This window comes from Eriocheir sinensis, chromosome 13, assembly GCF_024679095.1.
Source record: "Eriocheir sinensis breed Jianghai 21 chromosome 13, ASM2467909v1, whole genome shotgun sequence".
In the NCBI taxonomy this organism is placed as follows: Eukaryota; Metazoa; Arthropoda; class Malacostraca; order Decapoda; family Varunidae; genus Eriocheir; species Eriocheir sinensis.
Window position 1 is genome coordinate 1,390,040 of NC_066521.1, and position 23,210 is coordinate 1,413,249.

A 23,210-nucleotide genomic window follows, 5' to 3' on the forward strand; every position below is an offset into this window, starting at 1 on the left:
GAACAAAGCAGCTCTGCCAGTCCACATTACAAGTTTCTTGGTTGGCCATTTTCCATTGTTCCTCACTCCTCAGCCACTGCCGTCGTCTGTTTGTTTACATACAGCCACGTGGTTGCTTGTACCCCCAACCATTTTCCCTCCGTTCGGACAACCGACAAATCACTCCCGATTGGGCCCACGGGCAACCTCAGTTGCCAGTTGCCCCAATGATTGGAGGAAAATGGCCAGTGCGACACCGCCTCAAGGAATTGCACGTCATGCTGACAGCAGGTAGATGTGACCCGTACATGTCTTAGCAATGCAAAACTCTGGGCGATAATGTGTGAAGTCTGGGTGGTAAGAATTTAGGATTGTGCTTGAAACTCGAGGATAGCGAAACTTGGATAGCGTGAAACTCGGGAGGGTACTGTAATATGGCCTCTGACACCTATAACAGGAGAATTGTAAACTATAAATTAGCTACGTATGAGGATGGAAAGTACAAGCTAAGAAGAGAGAAGAAAATCCTGGTAAAGTTTGAAAAAAAATTAGTCTGGATCTGCCAGCCAGAGACCAATTGTATTTTTTCTTAATAGATGCTACTCACTTCATATTTTATGAATTTGTATTTCACAAAGTTTCCAGCACTAATTACAGTGGAACCTCGCATCTGCCATTATTTGCCTTGCGATTTCGCATCTGGCGATAGGTTAGAAGCATTCCAAAGCCCCTCATTTCATGAGGTCGCATCGCATCTACCGATAGGTGCATCCAGCTTCTCGCTTGGCGGCAGCCATTTTTAATTGGTACCATTGCCTCTGTACACAGCCCATACCACAGCTACCTGCCTCCTCCCCGGCTGCACCTGCAAGCAGAGGAGTCCCATGTGAAAGGATTCACGACTGCACATATGCGAGGAAGCCACGCCTTGTAATTGGTGGAGCACTGTCCTGCCCCTCCCCTCCCACTCGGAAATATAAACAAATGATCATAAATTTCACTAACCTAACTTTACCTAACGTAATCTGCCTTCGGCCCCTCGATCCCCCTAACAGGGTGCTTCGTCCTCCTCGGCCCCCCCCAACTAAACTAGCCCCCTAACTTAACGTAACCTACCTAACTTGGGGGCTTTGTTAGGGGACCTTGACCCCCCTAACAAAGCCCCCCCTCACCCCCCCCCCCCAACTATACACTAACCCAACCTAAATTCACGTAATCTACATAACGGGCACTTTGAGGAAGGCGCCAGCAGAAGGGGCAGGGCGGGGCGGGGCGGGGCAATGCTCCACCAACCATGAGATGTGGCTTCCTCGTGCATGCGCAGTCCTGAATCCTTTCGCATGGGACTCATCTGCTTACAGCCGCTTCCCTTTTTCCCCTCAGTCCCCGATTAGTTTTTGTGCTGCGCGCACGTGTTTCCTGTCTGGCGGTATCAGGCAGCTGGTGATGGTGACCTTGGGAGGTGCGGCTGGTAGTGGCGGACTGCTTAAAAAGCCTGATGGACCAAAGGTAAAGCGAGAATATAGGAAGGGACGGAAGGCAGCTTTGTCTAGTTGTGTAGTTATGCTCAACTTCCTTGGGATACGAGTACAGAAATATGGGAAAATTACGGTAACTTTCAGGTGATAAAAGTCTCTTGTTAATTTTTCCCCATTCAAAGTTTCTTCCAGATCTGGGGATTTCACATTTGGTGTGATATTTTCAGACTAATGTATTCGCCAGATGCAAGGTTCCACTGTACACATTAATGAGAGAGCACTGTGATAATAATAATAATAATAATAATAATAATAATAATAATAATAATAATAATAATAATAAAAATAATGGCACATGTAACAATAACAATATGGTTAGGTACAATGAAACATATAGATGGCAAACTTCTCTGAAGTCCCTTACCTGAGTGAACCTGGAGACAGGCTTGGTGAGCCTCACAGGAAAGGACGGGGATCCTGGAACCCTTGCCCGTGAGTAGCAGAACACCCCTGACTCTGAATGACTCATGCAGTGGTCAATGAGTCCCACCAGACTGGTGTGACCCTCATGTTCAGGGTGAGGGTAGAAGCTGAACCAACCTGCCACAGAGAAAAAAGGCATCACAACACCGCTCACCTGTACACTGAGAGAACCTATCTCTCCCTATTTGCAGTTCAAAAGTAATATATACTTTGGCAACTACTTTATACCTGTACTACACATCATGATAAAAGCACTTGACATGCACAAAACGAATCTTACAATTTAAAAATACTAGACTATAAAATGAACAAAAGCACAAGGACACAAAAAATAATATACAGAAATAAAGTCTGCAACAGTCCATCCAATCTTCACAAGGCCGCTCATGAGAAGCTGCTCTTCCATGGTTGCACTGACTCATGGCTGCTAACTCTGAAGCATCCCCTATCTTCTTCATGAACAAATCCTTGCTTATCTTGCAGAGCTTAAATTTATCATACTTCCACTCTCAGTCAGGGTTAGCATTAAAAATACCCCTCCAATGAAAACACACAAAAGATAGTTTAACCCTTTGCTGTCATGTGTGTTTGCAAAAAAAACAAGAGTTACATGCGACTTCAGCTGAAGCCATGTATGACCAGCCGTGTAAAAATGTTTCAGTACCCCCGCTTGTAACAACACGGCTAATACAGTAAATTTGGTCTTGTGAGGTTAAGTAGTTATACTTTATCATACTCAGTACACACACAAAAAAAATACAACAAACCCTCGCTTTTACAGACCTCAATATAACTAATTTTGGATTTAAGAAACTTTTTGGGACAGTCTGGTATATGCAGGATTTGCCAAACATGTTTGGTAAGTGCAGGGTTCAGTGTTCAGAGGTGGGCCGGCCAAACATGTACACGCACTTCAGTTGGCAGCAGTGGAAACAATGCCAACGATAAAGAATATGGAAAACGTGCCAAAGAGCTTATGAATGACACAGTGTGTCATTAGATGGATGGTCTCACATTCACAATGAGCCAATATATCTAGTGAAGACAATAGACACGAGTGGGCCAACCTCATACAGTTGAGTATCTTGAAGATATCACAAATTCATCAATTCAGAAGTGTAAGGAACTTGGCTGCCAAGTTGGCAGTGGTGAGACAGATATGCAGCAGAGCTCTCTCAACAAGAGGCAACAATTAGAACAAACAAATGAACTGAAGCTGCTAACCTATGGCTGCACTGCACACTTTCTGAATGTTTTGGCTCATGACTTGGAAATCAGTAACTTAAAAGCATACATAATTCGATGTAAAATACTTTTGAAAGCATCACTATGCCTCAGCAAGATACTGTAGTGGCAGCTTAGGCTGCTACTGAGAAAAAAAAACATTTCTGTTTGAGTGTTTTCGAGGCAGCATACGTCATAGCTGGTATAACGCCGTGTGGTTCCATTAAGGCCGCCTGTGTAGGTTCAGAGATACAACTGATAACCTGGTGGTGACTCCATGCAGGAGAACTTTATTGGTGGCTATATACATCGTCCGACACTGTAGGTGAGAGTATGTACAATCATGATAATATGCGTAAGTATTTACAAGAGCGGTAGTTAGATGTTTTTATATATACAAGGTGAAATGTTATGTTGATTAGGATGTGTATGTATAGGTATTTACAGTGTAGTGACTTAATAACAGGAGAGGTACAGCGTAATAGATGAGTGTAGAAAAAAGGAATTTAGAAGCATGTGCTGAAAGGAGAGAGAACGAGAAATAGAAAATGGTGTGTATGTTAAGGGTCACTACAATACCATCAGGAAGGCGGCCAATGTCTTGCTCTGCCCCGGCTTGTGTAACTGCATGAAGATGTATATGTTATGGCCTGGCTGGTACATGAAGTTGACATGGAAAATACTACATAACAGCAAAGTTAGAGTGGTTTCCTTGTTTATTTTCCCTTTCCATGTTGTTGCTCTGTAGCTAATATGATCAAGATTTAAATCAAAGATATTTAAAATCATGTGGTGCCCCGCGAGAAGCGACACCACACTAGCTGCAGTATCCCCATCATCCTTACAAGAACACTGAAGAACACTGTAGAACACTGAACACAGCGAAGAACCCGGAGGATATAAAGACGAGGCGCCAGGGTGTCTCCAAACTCAACACCTATCTACCAGCAGTCAAAACACGATCAACAAGCCATCCATCGACGGGTCAAAGGTTAACGTAAACCGAGCAACTAGGGTGGTCACCTCCCGCGTGACAGCCACCCTCCTCATTATAAGGATTAGAATCCCTTACCCATAGACTACACCCCATAAGGTTGTTCCTATGATATTCACCACTACGCTCCTTGTACATAACATCTATCAGTGCCCCCCCTAGCTCGTGAAATGGAAAAAATCAGGCGCACGACCCAACCCTATAGACCATGCCGGTTAGGAAGATGGTTATATAAGTTTGATGTAAGACTCACATGACTCCCATATTACCCTCGTGATGTATGTATGTATGTCAGGCCTAAACCCCCCTATATAAGAAGCAATTCTAGAGGAGAGAGCTCAGATCAGCCAGCACCTGCTAGCTCCCTGTACACTACCACACTCAGTTGTCCACCCTTAGACAACATGGGCAGAGCATTCATCTGTTTTACTGTGAGTATGGAGTGAAGCAGTACCGAGAAAAAGCGTATCTATTGTGTTCTATTGTATTAGTATTGTCTAGGATTATTAGAAACTAAGTGATTATATTTGTATGATGATTTATTGTGTGATTTTTGAGAAGATATTTCTGTGATGATTTATTGTGTGATTTTTGATGATTTATTGTGTGATTTTTGAGAAGAAACTCTCAGTGTTATACCAGTATAACGTCGTAACCAGCAGGCGAGAGAAAACCTGAAGGCACATTGAGTCTCAGAAACCAGTCGCTGGTTTTAACAATATTTTATCTTTATAACGTTAAAGTAGTATTAAGGTAGACTAAAATAAATATAAGAAAGACGACACCGTTTCATCACCCCAACTTACGAACTCCTTTAAATACTCCAAAAAGTACCAGGATCTTAAGTCAATTATTGCTAGTCCAAGCAGTGTGTCGTTTCCCTTTTGTGCCCACCAGCGGGTTACAACAATCATATAACTGAATCTTTGTTGAAATCAAATTATTTTTTTAAATCACTTGATTTAGAAATCAGTGATTTAATGAACTTGATTTATTGTATTTGATGACTTATAAGACGCACTTTTTTTCCCTCCCAAAAAATGTCCCTGAAAATCACCCTGTATCTTATAAGGTCAGGGTTAAACTTTGGGTCACTAGCCAGTAAAGTTTTAGTGCAGCAATGGCACTTAAAGGAAACTGCAAACCTCTCCACAAACATAAACAAGCTGGCGATCACTTCTACAGCAACAACGGCAGCTCTTTTCGAAAGTAACAGTGTTTAACAGTAGTACAGTCTTCCCTCAAATCGTACGGTTTTGGTTTTATACGGATTGTCATGTAAGAAGTTTTTAGGATTTTTAAATTTCCCGCTCGTTGTACCAAGTAGCCATGGCGTGAGTGGCAACACTGTTCTACCAAAACACCTGCTGAAAGCACCCCAAAGCATTCGAGAAAGGTGTTCACCTTGCAGAAGAATTCAGATTTAGGAGAAGTTACGTTTTGGGATGAGTTACGTTGTGGTAGGGAGAGCATACCACGTGAATGAGAGCAGTGTTCACTGTATCTATCTTTGTGTAAAAAAAATTCTAACCGCAGTAACTGCCAGTGCTCCAAGAGTGCTGCAAAAGTAAAGATAAAGACCGTCCTTTTACTAAGCCTCGCCGTTGCTATGGTAACGGTGTCTTACTCGCAGCAAAATGGGGTATGCTGATCTTCCTGATGCAATGGAAGCACTTATGTGTTTGTTTGGGCCGCCATATTTGCTGATGACGTCATCACAGCACAGAGGCGTTCCACCTCTCAAAGCCGGGAGCGGAGCGGACGTGCCGAGTTGGCAACTCGTGCTGCCACGTCACACATTTGAGAGCACTCGGGACGTACCGAGAGTCCCAATTCCCTCTCTCAAACGCAGCCCAGGAGTGTTTCTAGGGGGTGCACTAATTTTATACGGATTTTCGAATAGTACGGGGGTCCTGAGTCCCTAACCCCCGTACTAATTGAGGGACAACTGTACTTACTTACCACTACTTCATATAAATGACACCGGTCAGGAAGAAAATTATGAGACTTAATACTTGTACCTAAACAAACTAGTGGATGGCTGTACACCAAACCTGACAACACGCGCGACACGCTACGTATCACATCCTTAGTAGACAGGGATCATTGAGGTAAGACAGACCTTCATAAAACTGTTTAACTTTGTTTGACTGATAAACACAAACAGTATATGGATAATACTGAAGAGATATTGAAAAGCTAGGTTATTATTGGATATTTACAAGTGCCTGTTTCATCATTTTGCGCTTATCTTTAAACATTCTTACTTTACATACGAGTTCAACGAACGCTGAAGCACATTCAAGTTTGAAATTTCACACTTCCTTATGTTTGAAAAATGTGTAGTGTGGCAACTATGCCTGATGAATGAGCCTCCCATAACCCACTTAGCCAGTGTGGTACCTCTTTGGCCAACTCAGTAAGGAGTGGCTCTCCCGTCACGCTGGTCGCGGGTTCAATCCCAGGCAGCCGGCGAATACCCTGATCTTGATTAATTTCTCGTGTGTATAATTTTTGGGCTGTGATAAGTGATTTAGTTTCCCAAAGTTTCTTCAATCTTGGTTTTGTAAAATTTACCATATGTCTGAAATGTGGCACGGTCATGACGTTACGTGTTCACGCAGCAACAGTTTTTTTTTATATTGTCCTTTATATTATCCTTGTCTTTCTCTTCCCTGCAGCTCATGTCATACTAGACATTTTGAAAATCTGAGAATGAAGACACTTCCCCACATACAAAGATGCATTTTCCTTTCTTTTCATGTAAATCAAATTGAATTTGTATCTTTTTTTCTCTAATTATTTAAATGAAACATTATAGCAAATTTTCATGATTTGAGATGCAGCCTTTCAAAGTTTAAAAGTGTCTGACTTAGTCAATTTTTATCCGACCACCATAACTTTTGTAGTATATGCCTTTCCTGTTAATAGTGACATAATTCAGTTACTTTCACAAATCCACTAAAATAGTTTGAGATTTATCCTTGGCGTTGCATCAATGAAACAACTCAATGTAATCTTTCTGGCACATTTACCGGTGCAAGTTAATACAGGTTTAGAATCCTTTATCCAAAATTACAAAATCATAAAATCTCCAAAATCCCAGGTTTTTGAATGCTGACATGACTTTTTTTTTTTTTTTTCACCACCTCATGGGTGGGGACACGGGCTATATGAAGGCTGTCAGGGTCAAGTGTGTACATCCCTCCGAGGAGGCACCACAGACCCTTACCCATAGCTGGGCACGATAACAGAAAACCTTATTCCTGATAACCAATAACTGATAATGGAAAACCTTATCGGTGATAACTAATATTCATTAACTGGAGACACAAATATAGGCGATAACCTATACCCGATATAAATCCACAATTCTGATACTAGCTAGCGATAAGTCCAATAGGCGAAAACGATACTATATTGATATTTCAAATATAAAACATAAATGAATTCAAATTTTCATTATCTGTATTTTAGAAAACTTACAAAACCTGAAAACCACACGTTGACACGTACCTATGGACGGTAATACTAGAAACACCTGAACCAGTGTTGTGTTATTTGGCGTCCCCACCGTCAAAAGCTGGCACTTTTGTTTACAAACACTGGTCTCTCGTGAACTGCGCATGCTCAGACCAGCAAGCGCAGACCTGTACAGTCTCACAAAGCTTTTTAGCCATAATTAAGGGAGACGTTTCAAGCAATTTTGGTGAAAAATAAAATTTTCTGTGATACTGTGTTTTCGGACAACGTAAGGTGTGGGCGATATCTAGGGGGACTATTTACACCCCGGTGAGAAGTGTAAAGCCCTTTAATTCCATTAAATGCTCTACCATTTAAATGCCTGTGCTCCTCTTCGCAGTCACTATAACATAATACATTATTTTCATCACTGTTGCGTTACTAATGAAGATAGAATGATGCAGTAAAAAACATTGGGATAAGACACTCTTTGGCTACTCATGCAGTGACGCCAAGCACACAGCGACCTTGAAGCTTCAGTAGTACGCTGGCCTTTGCCGGGGTAAGTGCTGATGAATATTACTGCAAATAAAATGTGTTATTTCCCTTATTTGATGCGTCATTGTTGTGTTACATTTCTTATTTTCTTTCCAATAAATGCCTCCATCAAATAAAAGGCTGAAACAGCGCCGGAAGGCGAGGAGAGCAGCCTCCATCACTGCCTCCCCTTCTACATTTACATCTCCACCTACACAACCACCACTACCTTTACCACCATCCACTTCTCCACCACCTCCTTCTCCTCCATTTACCTCTACATCACCGCCAACACAATCACCACTACCTGTACCACCATCCACTTATCCACCACCATCTGATGAGCTACTTTCTGCAAGCTCCATTCCTGACTGGCATTTTGTTCACCGGTTTCATTGCCACCTGCACCACCTCCTACTGAGGGTAATCAAGATGCCATTTTGCCTGAATATGGCTTACGGAAACTATTTTCTAAGGCACAATGCAAGGTGTGTCTCACTGACTTCACTGAGGAGGCGGATAATCTGGGAATTGATTGTAAGGTAGAGATGCCCTGTTCCTGCGAAAACCCAGAAACTTTTACACCACGCACTGCTCCTGATGTACAAGAAAATTAAAATTTTCTGAGAATAATCTCTACTTTGTACTTCACACCCTCCTCCACAACCAAGGGTTTGCCGGATTTTTCTCTAAATGGGAGCTTCAAGAGACCATCCCTGAGCTCACATAGTTATGAGGATCACATGAAGTACACAATGAAGAAAATATATATTTTCTATAAAAATAGCATGAAGGAGGCTCATGAGGCTGTCAAACAACAGGAAGAGGAAAAGTGAAAGTAGTAAAGTCCGTAGGAAAAGAAAGAAAAGGATCACCACTGGTGATGAATATGAGCCTGGAGCTCAGTGAATTTTGACACCACTTTGATGACTGAAATCAACAATTGTATATATGATTATGCCTATTTTTTGTGTTGTATTAAGTTAATTTAGTAAATAAAACTGAATTTGTAAGGATATGGCAGGAGGAGGAAATATAAGATGTTTGAATAAAAAGCCCTGTATCTCAAAACTAGTTTTTTTGGAATTCAAATCGATGTGGAAGGAATTTCATAACTCTGATTGCCAATCTGCTTCCATTTTCTAATAGTACATTGTATAATCTACATTTGGATGCATGGATATGAATATATGTGTCAAGAGTTGGTCACAGACAAGGTTTAATAACACACACACACACACACACACACACACACACACACAAAAAAAAAAAAAAAAAAAAAAAAAAAAAAAATCATAACTTTAATACAAACATATGTAGCAACTTTATGATGCATCCAAATGTAGATTAATACTTAATGTACACAATATATAAAGGAAAACGATTTGTGAATGATGGTGTCTTCTACGCATTCACTTTAATAATGCCTAAAAATGCTTTTTTCGAGTAATTTTCGGAGTAAAAAATTGATATAAAAGAAACATTTGATCATAGAGCAATAATATTCCCTAGGGATGAGTAGCATAATGAGACATTTGCGCTGTGATATATCCGTTGAGATAATCCTATTAACAAAAAAACCTGCATCGCCTCCCTTAAGAGTTGCTGGAAGGCTGAATCAGACATACAGTACCACTACCACCATAACCGCTGTTTCTAGAACGACACTCTGTACGAGTTGTATTTATATGTACAGAGTGTCGTTCTAGAAACAGCAAGGATGGTGGTACTGTATGTCTGATTCAGCCTTCCAGCAACTCTTAATGTGCTAAAAAGCTTTGTGAGACTTTACAGGGCTACGTTTACTGGTCTGAACATGCGCAGTTCACGAGAGGCCAGTGTTTGTAAACAAAAGCGCCAGCTTTTGATGATGGGACACCAAATAATACAACACCGGGTGCCTTCAATACCATGGCATGCTCACAAATGAATATGGAATATCAAATTTGAGGCAGTGAATAATCATTTTTTGGGCAAAGTTAAATGATTTTTCTCTTTAATATAATGATTTTTGAGTCCAACAAAAAAAGAACCAAGTGCTTTAATGTTGATGATCTAAGTATGAAATCTCTTCACCGAAGATATTTCATACCCCAAGTTTTTTCATACAACACCGGGCGCCCGGGCCACGCATGCGCAGTAGGGAGGAGACAACGATTTTTTTTTCTGAAGCGGAAAAAAGTAGCGATTATTGCTAGTTTGGTTACAAAAGTAACGAAGATACCGATATATATTTAAATAAGTAGCGGATGGCCGATAACCCGATTTTGTTATCAGCGATAAAGTATCGCGATAACTTATCGCGATAACGCCCAGCTATGCCCTTACCGGGTGACGGCTCATAAAGGGGAGGGGAGGATGCCGATAGACCGACTCTATCGACTGACGTCAGCCTAGCAGACGAAGTCAGTCTTTTGACAAGGACTAGCGTGTCTCTTTGTACAAGTCGAAGACGTGAGAGTGGATTCCCTTTGTTCACCACAAGATGAGAGTTCTCAAAGCAGAAAACTATGGGAAGTCTCAGTTAGGGCTGCTACCTTGAGCTAAAAAAAAATAAGGATTGCAACATCATATTCTCCAATACAGAACGAATCCATATTTTAAGGAATGGATGGCAACCTTAATACAGTTGAGTCGCATATGGCGCGGTTAATTGGTTCTGAGCAACGGCCGCGCCATAGGAAACCGCGTCACAGGAATTAACTAAACCTATGGAGAAAATACAACTTGGTTCTGGCCCTTGCCATTTTGCCCCACCCACACCTTTTTTTTTTTTCGTTCGTTCTAGCCTGAGTGCACCGGTAGGCATTACCTGTCTTTTGATGCTGTTCAGTCCGACCCCACGCTCACCACCTTATCCACTCGGCCACCGCCAACACCCACTTTTTCACTCAGTACGTATGGGGAAAATACAATTTGGTACTGGCTAGCCGTCATTTTATCCCACCTGCGCTCACACACGGGGAAAATTCATTGTTTCCCGCCCATCACTCTCTCAATATCCTCCTGATGATGTCCAGTTTCTGCTCGTACGTCAATGGGCGAATTTAATCTTGCCCGTGGGTTTCCCAGCAGGCTTGCAAGCCACTGTGCAGCATGTGCGTGGTAAGCCAGCTGACTCCTTGCCGTGCGGGGGCCGGGGGGTTCACTACTAGGGCCGCTTTCACAGTAATTTTGTTTCTTTTGATCGTTACCAATGGCGGTGATCGCTGTTATAGTATTTCCATGTAAAACTGGCCGATGGGGTAGTGGTGGCTGCGGGGTTAGCCTAGCCCCGCACCTTGCCATGCACACACTCTCAACACCTCTCACTTGCTCTGCAGCCACCACTACCCCATAGGCCAGTTTCACGTGGAAAACTATAGCGTCGATCGCCGCCATTGGTAACGTTCAAAACAAACAAAGTGACTGAAAGCGGCCCCTAGACGTGTACTCATCAGGTCGGGACCCGCCATGCCGCCACATTCCGCCCAACCATTTACTTTCCCCGCCAACCCGAAGTCGACAAAAATATTATTTAGCAAGCATATTTATGCAATAATTAGTGGTGACCAACCACTTTCAAAGATCTCTCTCTCTCCCTCTCGTTAGTTTCCTTATACACCGTGTCTCTGATTTCTTCCCTTTTGGACTGGGCAGCGAGAAAGACAAAAGAAAGGAAAGGCTCTGGGAACACCAATTTAGATTTTTAAAAGCCAGTTTGCCAGCAGGCTGATGTGCAGAAGCAGCCTGCTGTAAATTTTAGTAGCCTAGTTAGCCAGATCGCTTTCTTTTTTGCCTGTTGGGCCAGGTCCACTTTACATGAAAAAAGGAGCAAAGGAGGGGGAAAGATTGACAGGAAGAGATGCGGAGCGGTCGGGGAGTGCATGACTGTGACTTGGAATTTGAGTGAGGGCCACGGCAGCCAACTGCGAACATTCTTCTTGTCTAAATCTATAAATTTTGGCTGTGTGATCATTCTGATAGTGAGGATAATTTGTAACTTGCTGAATACAAAAATATGCAGAGAGAGAGAGAGAGAGAGAGAGAGAGAGAGAGAGAGAGACGGGATAGAAATCCTCCCAAAAACCAACTCAACTGCCACCATGAGATTTTCCCCTTTGGAAAAAAAAATCCAACCTGGCAACTCTGCACTCGTTTGGCCAGGAGAGACCACGAACCGCATCACAGATGGTTTTACCCGTGTGATCTGAACACATGGTTCTGAAACCATACCGCGTCATAGGAAACCGCGCCTTACAAATCTGTGTCATATGCGACTGGACTGTATAGTAAGCCCTCTCGTATCCGGGTTAATAGAGCCACGGGAGCACCCAGATATGGGAAAAACCCGGATATGGTGTAGGTTAAGTCTATGGACCCGAAAACCCATATTTCAATCATTGCCTGGCATAAAGGCAGGGGTCAGCAACCTTTTGATCATAGAGTGCCAAGTCTAATTAATGCCTTTTCTTTTACTACCTTGCGTGCCAGGTGTTATTTTTTCCCACATTATAAAGCATACGTCCTATGGAAATTGAGATCATAATCATAGACATAGAGTATGTAGTGACCATTATAACTAAAGTGTATTTTCCTGCACATGTATAACATAAATGTTACATTTTTGTAGCAATCAGCATTCCTTGTAACTAAAAATATATTATTTTTTTTAATTTATACTCACAATATTAATGCGATCCTTGCCCTTGCTTCCCTTTGGCCAAAGCTGAAATTTCAGGTGAGTATCTGGACACCTTGAGCTTCACACAACCGTCAGAATGATCCGTTGTAAGCTTGCTGCGATGGGGGTTGAGGACGTGCCTCATGTGAGAAAATATCTGCTCACATTGATATGTAGATCCAAATGCTGATAGCAATGCAAAAGCTACTTTCTTCATGCAATTGAATTTATCAGGCAGTGAAGTCCAGGAACTTAATATGGAGGCTGCATGATCATTCATACTAGTTTCCAATATTTCTCGAAGATCTTTAAATTTAGCTGACCACAATGATGAGGCCTGAAGGTCAATCAACTGCATTTCCAACTCCTCAGTTTCCATCCACTCAAAGAGAGACTCATCCAACTCACTGTATTTAAAGGTGTCTGGTCTGATTAAAAACGAAAACACTGGGCCAATGTGTTGGAAATCTTGAAATCTGATTGAGAACTCAGACTTTAATTCTTGCATGTACACCTGAAGATCAGTAGTGTTGACAGGATGAATTGCAGATAAGTTCTTCAAGTTTTTGAAGTAACGGAAAGAACCAGTTTTGATATCTGATGAGTAAACTGCAAGCTTTGCAACAAATGCCTTCCAAATATCATACAAATCCATCAATGTTTTTCCTGCACCTTGCAAGATAAGACTGAGGTCATTTAGATGTTTGGTGATGTCTGAGAGAAACATAAGTTTCACAGTCCAGTCTCTGTCAGCTCAGGATAGTCTTGACCTTTTTCTGATAAAAAAATCTTTATTTCATCAAAGCATTCCACAAACCTCTCCAATACCTTCCCACAGCTTAACCAGCTAACACTGCTGTGCAAGGGTATATCTTTGTAAGCACTGTCCACCTCTTCAAGGAAAGCTTGAAACTGCCTGTATGTAAGAGAAGAGTGTGCAACAAGAAAATTCACTACTTCAGTAGCCATCATTTTGTTGAGATCAGAGCTCCAGATCTTGGCACATAAATTTTCTTGATGAATTATGCAGTGCAATTTCAAAATGGGGTGCCCAATTTTATCCTCAACCATCTTAGTAAAACCCTTGTTTTTTCCTATCATAGCAGGGGCACCATCTGTTGTAACTGCAAAAATCTTTCTTATGTCAACCCCTCTGTCCTCAAAATGATCAGTGAATGTCTTCAGTATGTCCGCTCCCTTGGTAGTGCCACACATAGGTTTAAGACAGCACAGCTCCTTGTGTATCTCTGTGTCACTATACCTGGCAAAAACAGCCAAGCGGGGAATGTCATTTACATCCACGCTTTCATCCAGGGCCACACTGAACACAGGTGTAGTTGTTAAAGCAACAGTTTGCTGCTCACTTACATTAGCAGCCATTTCAGAAATACGTCTCTCCACGGTCCTAGCTGAGACAGGCATGTCTTTTATCCTTGAGATGATCATGTGTTTGTTTGATATGCCATCAAATAACACCTCAGAGCACTCTAGGAAAGCTGCTTTTATAAAATCTCCATCAGTAAAAGGCTTTCCATGCTTGGCAATACACAGAGCTAGTTTGTAACTGGCCTCAGTTGCATTGTTTTTGCTAGCACTCAGGTTCTTAAACACATTACTTTGTTTCTCATAGCGCGATACTGCTTTCTTAATCGCTTCACCCTTGTCTGTACTGTCCTTGAAAGTCTTCTCCTGTCTTGTTTCAAAGTGTCTTTTAACACTCGATGTGCGGCACACGACATTCTCGCAGCAGAGAGCACACACAGCACGATCATTCTGCTGAATAAATCCAAAGTCATTTGTCCATGATGACTGAAATGATCGGACATCAAGCTTGACTTTTTTCGCAGTAGCCATGGCGACAGTAACTAGAAAGAGTGTCACTCACGGCGGCTAAATAGTTACTAAAGCAGAAATAGCAACGCTGCCGCTGCGTGACTGATGCGTCAGCAGCGGCTGGGGGCAACGTGTCTCATACTCGTTTACATCTCGTTGTACTCACGTATTCCTCATCGCGGGTACGAAACATTTTTGTTTTAATTCAATGTATCAAAGGAAAGAATGATTTAAAATCGTTCGAAAACTTAAACTGTGATAAAAGTAAGGATGTACAATTCACATCTCTCTATCTCTCTCTCTCTCATTATTCTGTTTTTTAACTTTTTCTTTGCTTCTTCGAATCACGTGGTGTGCCATAGGCAAGCACTCTGCGTGCTAAGTCTGGCACGCGTGCCAAAGGTTGCCGACCCCTGCATAAAGGCAACGACAGAGTACTGCATAGGTGCTTCTGTCCATACTCATAATATGGTACGCCCCATGGCTTTGTAGCAGTCAGTCTGCACAAGGGAGTGAAATGTGCGCGACTGACGTGTTCTGGGCGCTGAGAAAAGGGTTCGAGCAGCGTCGTCACAGTTAGCACTCACAGCAATCTCTCCCTGGCTTATCACAGTCCTGCTGCACCTTAGGGGGATCTGTTACTTGGGATTCGGCAATTAGGCGCGACAGCCTCAGCCGCTAACCCATTGCTGGGGTGCCTAGCCCCGTGTTCACAGGAAGCAGCTAATGTTCTCTGCCTGGCCAATCACAGCAGCAGGGCCTGGACCCAACCCAGCAAAGCCAAGGTATTTGTGGAAGCTTAACCGCCCAAGTCTGCACCATCGCGTTTACCACGTAGGCTTTCTAGCAAACCCAGCACTGCCATAAGAAACTTTTTACGGGTCCAGTTTTACAAAACTGGAAGGCCAACGCTCTGTGCTGTTCTTGGGTGCGCGCCCACGGCTTTATCGCTGCGTAGCTGCGTTAGCAACCTTGTGGCTACGAGCACCGCGGGCTTTACCACCCGGGTCAACCAGAAGGCATACCAGAGCAATACCCGAAGCGGCCCGGGCTGGCAACGGGCATCAAGTGCTCAGAGCAGGCTTCTAAAAGGACGCCCGGGCAGGCACCCCAGTGCGCTACCCTTTTAAGCCCAGCAATGAGCCCGAAGGCCCACAGACGCCGGGCAAGTACACCAGGCCGCCCCACTCTGAGTGAGAGTGGGGAGGACAACCAAGGAGTCAATGACAATCTGGCGCATCCACTTGTGCGGTGATCTGTGGCTGTTTAGTTACACTGTGTTGCCCTTGCGAGCCAGGGGGGGGCGGGTACCCCCTGCACAGTGCATCCAGTGGGACCACGGGGAGGCCAGCCACAAGAAGTAACCACGATTTACAGCCAGCCCGCACCTCCAAATCAAGCTGGCCATCGGGACTCCCGAACCCCTGTGGGCCCCTTTACTCGCCCTACCGTAAGAATGGTAAAATCCTTCTTTCACATGTCGGACCGAGGGCGGTACTTATCCGCATTTCTTATTCCGCCCTCACTCCCGCAGGAGTACTAGCAGACTCGAACACCTTCTCCACGGAGACGGAGCCATACTCACCTAGTCCAGTCTGGATTTAGGCAGTCATCAAGGCTTAAGCTAGGGTTCAAAGTTTTTTTTTTTTTTTTTTTACGTTGTGGCCTATTGCGCCAGTAGGCTTCTTCCCAGTGGATCCTGATGGTCGGCCCAAGGCTTCTTCCCGGTGGGGCCTGGTGGTCGGCCCAGCCCGTTCTAGCGCAGGCGCGTGTTTTATAGTGGCGCCATTTTGCATTGGCTCATGCTGCCCTCCCGGAGCTCATCTTTAATCCTAGAATCTGGAATCCAGGTTGATAGGTGGTCTTCTGGACAGCATGTGGGTAGTATTAAGCCACTCAGCGGCGGCTGAAAAATCCTAGCTTGGTGGCACCGGGCGGGGATTGAACTCGCATCGTCCTGCACGCGGCGCCATCACGCTATCCATCCTTTGACAATCCCGCCATTTAAACCTGCACTGCATTGACTCTAGTCACTTCGATATGGTCTGTAGCGCTCGGCAAGAACGTTTACGTGCCAGTTGTACTGCAAAGCACACAGCTTTCCAGCAAACCTTCGCACCAGGATGTCAATATCATTGCTACGTGCAAGCTGGGGCGTGCCTTATGGGTGCGGTTCGCCGCCCAGGCAGAGCTCAGAGGCATCGCGCAGGGAATTTGAACGACTTTTGGCGGCACGCGACATTTTTTTTTTAATCAAATATTTTAGAAAACTCCCGGATACGGGCGAGGTCGGATATGGTGCACCCGGATAACTGAGGGTTTACTGCATTTCTCTAGCCTGCCATGACTGACAGCCACTGCCCACTGCTGGTAAATACAGGAGGAAGGGGGGGAGGGACGTTACAACACGTATTTCAGGACAACCCTTGACAAACATATTTTTATGGACAGGTTTTGTGGTTCACCAAAAAATGCGCTCACTACAGTTTTAACCCGTAAAGCGCCAGCAAATATGACACCTTGTGATTTTGCCAGTGCCGGCCACATCTTCGATTTTTTTTTCTTGGCGAAACCAGTCTTAATGATGAGAAAGGAATGGAAATGACAGTCATTGTGCCCAGAACTGAGTGGAAGTGGTATTATGGCACACAAGATATCCCACGCTAAAGTTAACGGCTTAGCGAAACCTTGAGAGTATATTTTTTTTCGCTTCCTCTTTTCTCACACTTGGAGCATTGAGTTGGGGACATGCATAACATCGTTACTGTGTTGAGAGAAAAACATGTCATTTTTGAGTTTCAAGAAATTATACAGTAAAAAAAAAAGCCCTTTCCTGTGTGATTGGTTTTGTGTAATTGTTTTTTCCTTTTCTGCAGCTGTCTGGGTGGAGGATGTGTGTGTGTGTGTGTGTGTGTGTGTGTGTGTTATCTACCACCACGGCCTGATCACGTGTTGGACTCTTAATCGCCAGCAGGTACCCTCCCAACATGAGCAAGTGCTCTTTATCGTGGATCTCTGGGTGCTGCCAGGACACACCACACACCCCATCCCCCTTGCTCAAGGGGGGACAGTAACCACTCCTAGTCATCGGAAAGAATCTGGCCTGAGCGGGCTTGAACCGCCGCCCGGTCAGACCGTGAAGTCTGACAGCGCAGTGCTCTAACCAGTTGCAGCACAGGAGTGTGTGTGTGTGTGTGTGTGTGTGTGTGTGTGTGTGTGTGTGCATGGAACCCAAGAGACAAGCCAAAACAGCTGCTGAAACCACCCCACAGCGTTCGAGAAAGGTATTCACGGTCAATTTACGGTTTCACCCAACCAACAATTTTCTGACGTGGTTCATGTTTTTCTGGTGATAGATTTAGTGAATTGCACGATTTTGTACCTGATTTCCGTCACAAATGTCTACTTTTCAAGTTATGCCTCTTTTCAAGTTATGCCTATCCCCTGCCCTAAACGGTCTCGGGGGACCTGTGGGAACGCGGGTTTTTTGGGTGGGGGAGCATGAAATTGACTAATATGCATTTCAAATGAGGTCGAGAAATATGCATTTCAAATGAGGTCGAGAAATCAACAGAATCACATTAGAAGACCAGTGAAAAGGCATAGCCAACATTTGTTTTGGTGGGAGCGATGGAGGCGGCCATTGTGAGGTAAGCAGTGTTTCCAACGATTTGCTACATTTAGCAAAAATAGCTGCGGCCACTGGAAGGTGAACAGTATTACCAACGAAGTGTTACATAGCACAAGGGGGAGTTTTTCTGGGAAAATCGTTATTGAAATACCCTGGCCAAAGATTTCTAACTTTCCTAGATGGGATAGGCATAACTAGAAGAGAGGCATAACTAGAAAAGTAGACATTTGCAACAGAAATGAGGTACAAAATCATTCAATTCACTACATGTATCACCAGAAAATGATGAAGAACAAGAGAAAATCGTTCCTTTCGCCAAGTTCAGGAAATGAAAACCATAACAGCGGCATTACCTTAATTACTGGCCAGATGTTGATGGTTTTGTGGCACTACTGCTGCTGCTGCCTCTCCTCCCTATGAATACAGGGAAGTTTACAGTCTGGGCACCGTACTTCTAAAGGAAGGACACCATGACTTCTTCGTCGTCCAGATAAAGTTGATTTATAAACTCCCAGTAGTTGTCCGTACAACCAGCACACACCGTGGCCGTCTTTAAACTGGCTGGCAAACACTAACTTACTGCTCGAATGGACCGCAGTTTCGAAACACCAAACACGATATTTCTTTACAACTACTGCTTCACCCCACCGCCGCCCCCCCCCATGCTGGGTATTCCAATGGCCTAAACCGAATGTCAAATATATTTAAACTACCCCAACCCAACTTTACATAACCTAACCTCTAACTGAGGGAGGGAGCGAAGCTCCCCTCGACCCCCCTCTTAACCAAGGGGGGCTTGGCCCCCCATGGACCCCCCCCCCCCCAATATAACGAGAATTCGAGGGGTACTGGTGGGGTAGTACATTTAAATTATTCCAACCGAACTTTATGACCTAGTTAACTGAGGGGGGCTTCGCCCACCCTGGACCCCCCCTCCCCCACATAACAATCTTGGGGGACCCATGAGAGTTCGGGGGGTTCTGGTGGGGGAGCATATTTAAATTATTCCAACCGAACTTTACATCCTAGCTAACTGAGGGGGGCTTCGCCTTGCCGTTCCTCAACCCTTTCAATACGATGACGCCTACGTAGGCGTCATGAAGCCCCAGTAGCATATACGATGGCGCCTACGTAGGCGTCATATTTCTATTCTGTTTCTTCTTCTATTGAGTTGTCCCGTACTTTGTGTTGCTTACTAAGTAAAGACGCCGTATGCTGTCCTTGAAATCCTATTGCTCCTCCCACCATCCTTGTTCCCACCAATCACAAAATATGAGCTACAGTATGCACCGCCTTCTTCCAGCCTTGTGTCTAAAATTAGGAAGTCTCATTGGCTCTCTCTCTCTCTCTCTCTCTCTCAAACACCGAGGCACCGACACCATCACGTCTCGCCCACCTCTCTCTCTCTCTCTCTCTCTCTCTCCCAGACACCAAGGTGCCAACACCACCACTCCTTGCCTATCTCTCTCTCTCTCTCTCTCTCTCTCTCTCTCTCTCCCAGACACCAAGGTGCCAACACCACCACTCCTTGCCTATCTCTCTCACACACACACACACACACACACACACACACACACACACACACACACATACATTGTCTGTGATGACAAAGGAGTATCTGGCAGCTCTCTGACTGATGATAACAGAGTTGTATTTGCTGATAATTTCTCGACATTCTTCCTCCTCTACACAATCATCTGCTTTCTCTATTTCTTTCCCCCTTGCCCCTTTCTCCCCTTTCTTTATTTCGCTTTTTTTTTTATTTCGCGTTGACACAATTTATATTATGTATAGCAGGTATATGTTGACTCGGCGTGTATGCTGCTTTGCAAATACGGGACACATGTAATGCGGGCTTTCAGCAGCATAATATACGGAGGCGACAAGCAGATACATGCCGGCTCAGGTTTCCCGCGCGCGGTAGCACGCAGCCGAGAACGCCGTATATCAGCCAGGCGGGCTTTTTGAACATCCGGCGCGAAGGGGTTAAAATACGGAGTCACTCTGTATTCGAGAATGAAATGTATCGTTCCGTTTTGAACCAATATGGAATGGCATTTGTTCCGTACGCTATTTTGTTATCTGAATGGTCAAGCAGATAAAATTCAGTATCTGAAAATTGTAGTGAGCGCATTTTTCGGTTAATCACAAAACCAGCCCGTAAAATTTGTCAAAGGTTCGTCCTAAAATATGTGTAAAATATGCGACGTAACGTCCCTTCCCCCTCCCTCTTGCCTCCACCAGCAGCGTGCTGCAGCTGTCACTCATTGCATGCTCCAGAAATTTTAGGGTTGCCACCCGTTCCTTTAAATATGGATCAATTCCGTATTGGAGAGTGAGATGTTGCATTCCACATTTTTCTCACCTCAGGGTGGCAACCCTAGTTGTGTCATTCAACACAAGAGAGATCGAGGCAAAAGGAGTACGTGCGTACTCTGTGGGTCCCAAGCTTGTGCCAGCGAAACGTAACCATGCCCAGAAGTTGTTATTGTGCTTGTGATTGCAAAATAAAATTTAAATTTCTTCATGGCGGCAGTGTTAGCCAATATTTCTGAGCCGACAGTCATCACGAACGTCCTTCATTAGGCGAAGACTGTCATCACGACAGTCCCTCATCATTCTTAAGTTGTCGGCACAGACGACTGTGCCGACAAGAAACAGTAAAATTTTGAAAAATGGCCCCGACAGTCGTCACGACTGCCCCAGACCTCAACCGGAAGTGACGGTTGGTCCAGACACTTGCCGACTCTTGTCGTGAAAGTTTAGCATGGAATACTTTTTTGCGCTAACCCTCACAACTCCAGACTCCCGTCACGACGTCGGCGCAGCAGTCTCAAGACCTCTTTCAAGACATGCCCGACCCTTTCACATCAATACCCAAGACCTCGTGTACCCTAGAGTCGTGGGTTGTCTTGGCCAAGAGTCGGCACAGTGTGAACGGGGCTTAACTGGCGGGGCTTCGCCCTCCTCGACAGCCTCAGCGTGATAACACTGCACTGTGACTGCAGCAGAAAATGCATAACTGGCAACTTAGGCCCGCGGGTAACAGCTGAGCCAGGGGGGGACCCGGATTTCGTAGGAGTGTTTCTAAGGGGGGCACTAATTTTTAAGGATTTTCAGATAGTACGGGGTTCCTGGGTCCCTAACCCCCGTACTATTTGAGGGACAACTGTACAACAGTATGTGATACTTTGGAAAGGTTATTATTGCCGTGGGAGCAATATTGGAGGTGCGTAGTGATTCTCCATATTTACCCCCACGGGTCCCCCAAGATTGTTATAATGTGAGGGGATCCATGGGGGTGCAGCCCCCCCCTGGTTAGGAGGGGGGTCAGTTAAAAGTTAGGTTGGAGTAGTTTAAATATATTCGACATGCGGCGTGGGGCATTAATTGGAATACCCAGCGCGGGACAGAGTGTGGGGGGGGGGGGGGTAGAGTAGTAGTTTTAAAGAAATACCGTGTTTGGTGTTTCGAAACTACGGGCTATTCGTGCAGTAGGATTTAGTGTTTGCCAGTCAGTTTAAAGATGGGCATGGTGTGTGCTGGTTGTATGGACAACTACTGGGAGTCTATTAAAGAATTTTATCTGGACGACAAAGCTGCACTCCACTTTTTTATAGAGGTCATGGTGTCCTTCTTCTAAAAGTACAGTGCCCAGACTGTAAACTTCCCTGTACTTATGAGGAGAGGCAGCAGTAGCGCCACAACCATCAACATCTCGCCAGTAAGGTAATGCCGTTGTTGTGGTTATCATTTCCTGAATATCGCGAAAACAATGATTTTTTCATGTTCTTTATGTTTTTCTGGTTATACATGTAGTGAATTGAATGATTTTCTACCTCATTTCCATCGCAAATGTCTACTTTTCAAGTTATGCCTATCCCGTCATCAATCGCCACAAATGCATATTTTAGGTTGTGGAAAATAATTAATAGAAATCTTTAAGTTACGGTTCCAGCTAGGAAAATTAGAAATGTTCGGCCAGGGTATTTCAATAGTGATTTTCCCAGAAAAGTCACTTGTGCTCTGTAGCAGTTCGTTGGCAATTGCTCACCTTCCCGTGGCCGCAGCTATTTTTCCTAAATGTAGCAAATCGTTGGCAACACTGCTCACCTCCCAATGGCCTCTTCCACCACCGCCACCTAAACTGTTATATTTGCCTTTTCACTGGTGTTTTAATGTGATTCTTTTGTTTTCTCGACCTCATTTGAAATGCCTATTACTCAATTTCATGCTCCCCCACCCAAAAAACCCGAGTTCCCACAGGTCCCCCAAGATCGTTGAGAGAATCAGGGGATAAGCATAACTTTAACCCTTTCACGCACCAAAAGTTTAATAAGTTTCTCTTTCCAGTGCGACATCCGTCTGGGGCTCCCTAGGGGGTCCTCGCGGAATGGCCAGACCGTGTGGCGAAAATTTTTATCATGTTATCGATTTCACCCACAGGTATTCTTTTTTCCTGGCATTATTATATACTATCATTGGTTTTGGAAGAGATTATTCTGCCTTAAGAAAAAAATATCAAGAAATGCAAATAAATAATTAAGTTAACCGACTGAAAAAATAAAAAATTAAAGGGACGAGTCACACTCACAGGCTGCCTGCTGAGAGGCAACTAAACCACGGACAATTATCTCTTCAAATCCAACGGCACAAGAGAGTTGACAATCAGTTTATTTATAGGTCTAGCTTGGATCTTTCACTTTGATGCTAAAAAAAAAAAAAAAAAAAAAAAAAAAAAGATGCAATTCTGAAAGACATATACTTTATTTTTGGCAAATTTTTAAACGTTTTTGATGCAATTTGAGTCAAAAGCTCATGTAGACGATTCCATTTTGCTGTGAATCGCGACGTGGTGCATGAAAGGGTTAAAAGAGGCATAACTCAAAAAAGTTGACATTTACGACGGAAATGAGGTACAAAATC

The 23,210-nt window shown here is 44.0% G+C and overlaps 1 protein-coding gene across 1 annotated transcript in view; it reads right to left on the reverse strand.

Annotated features, from left to right (window-relative positions):
• The window catches only part of LOC126997864 (uncharacterized), a 37,672-nt gene that overhangs the window by 13,161 nt on the left and 1,301 nt on the right, over positions 1-23,210 (reverse strand). Inside the window, exon 2 of the mRNA XM_050859076.1 lies at positions 1,882-2,057. Coding sequence (XP_050715033.1) covers positions 1,882-2,057 — 176 coding nt within the window. The remainder of the gene's footprint in view (positions 1-1,881; positions 2,058-23,210) is intronic.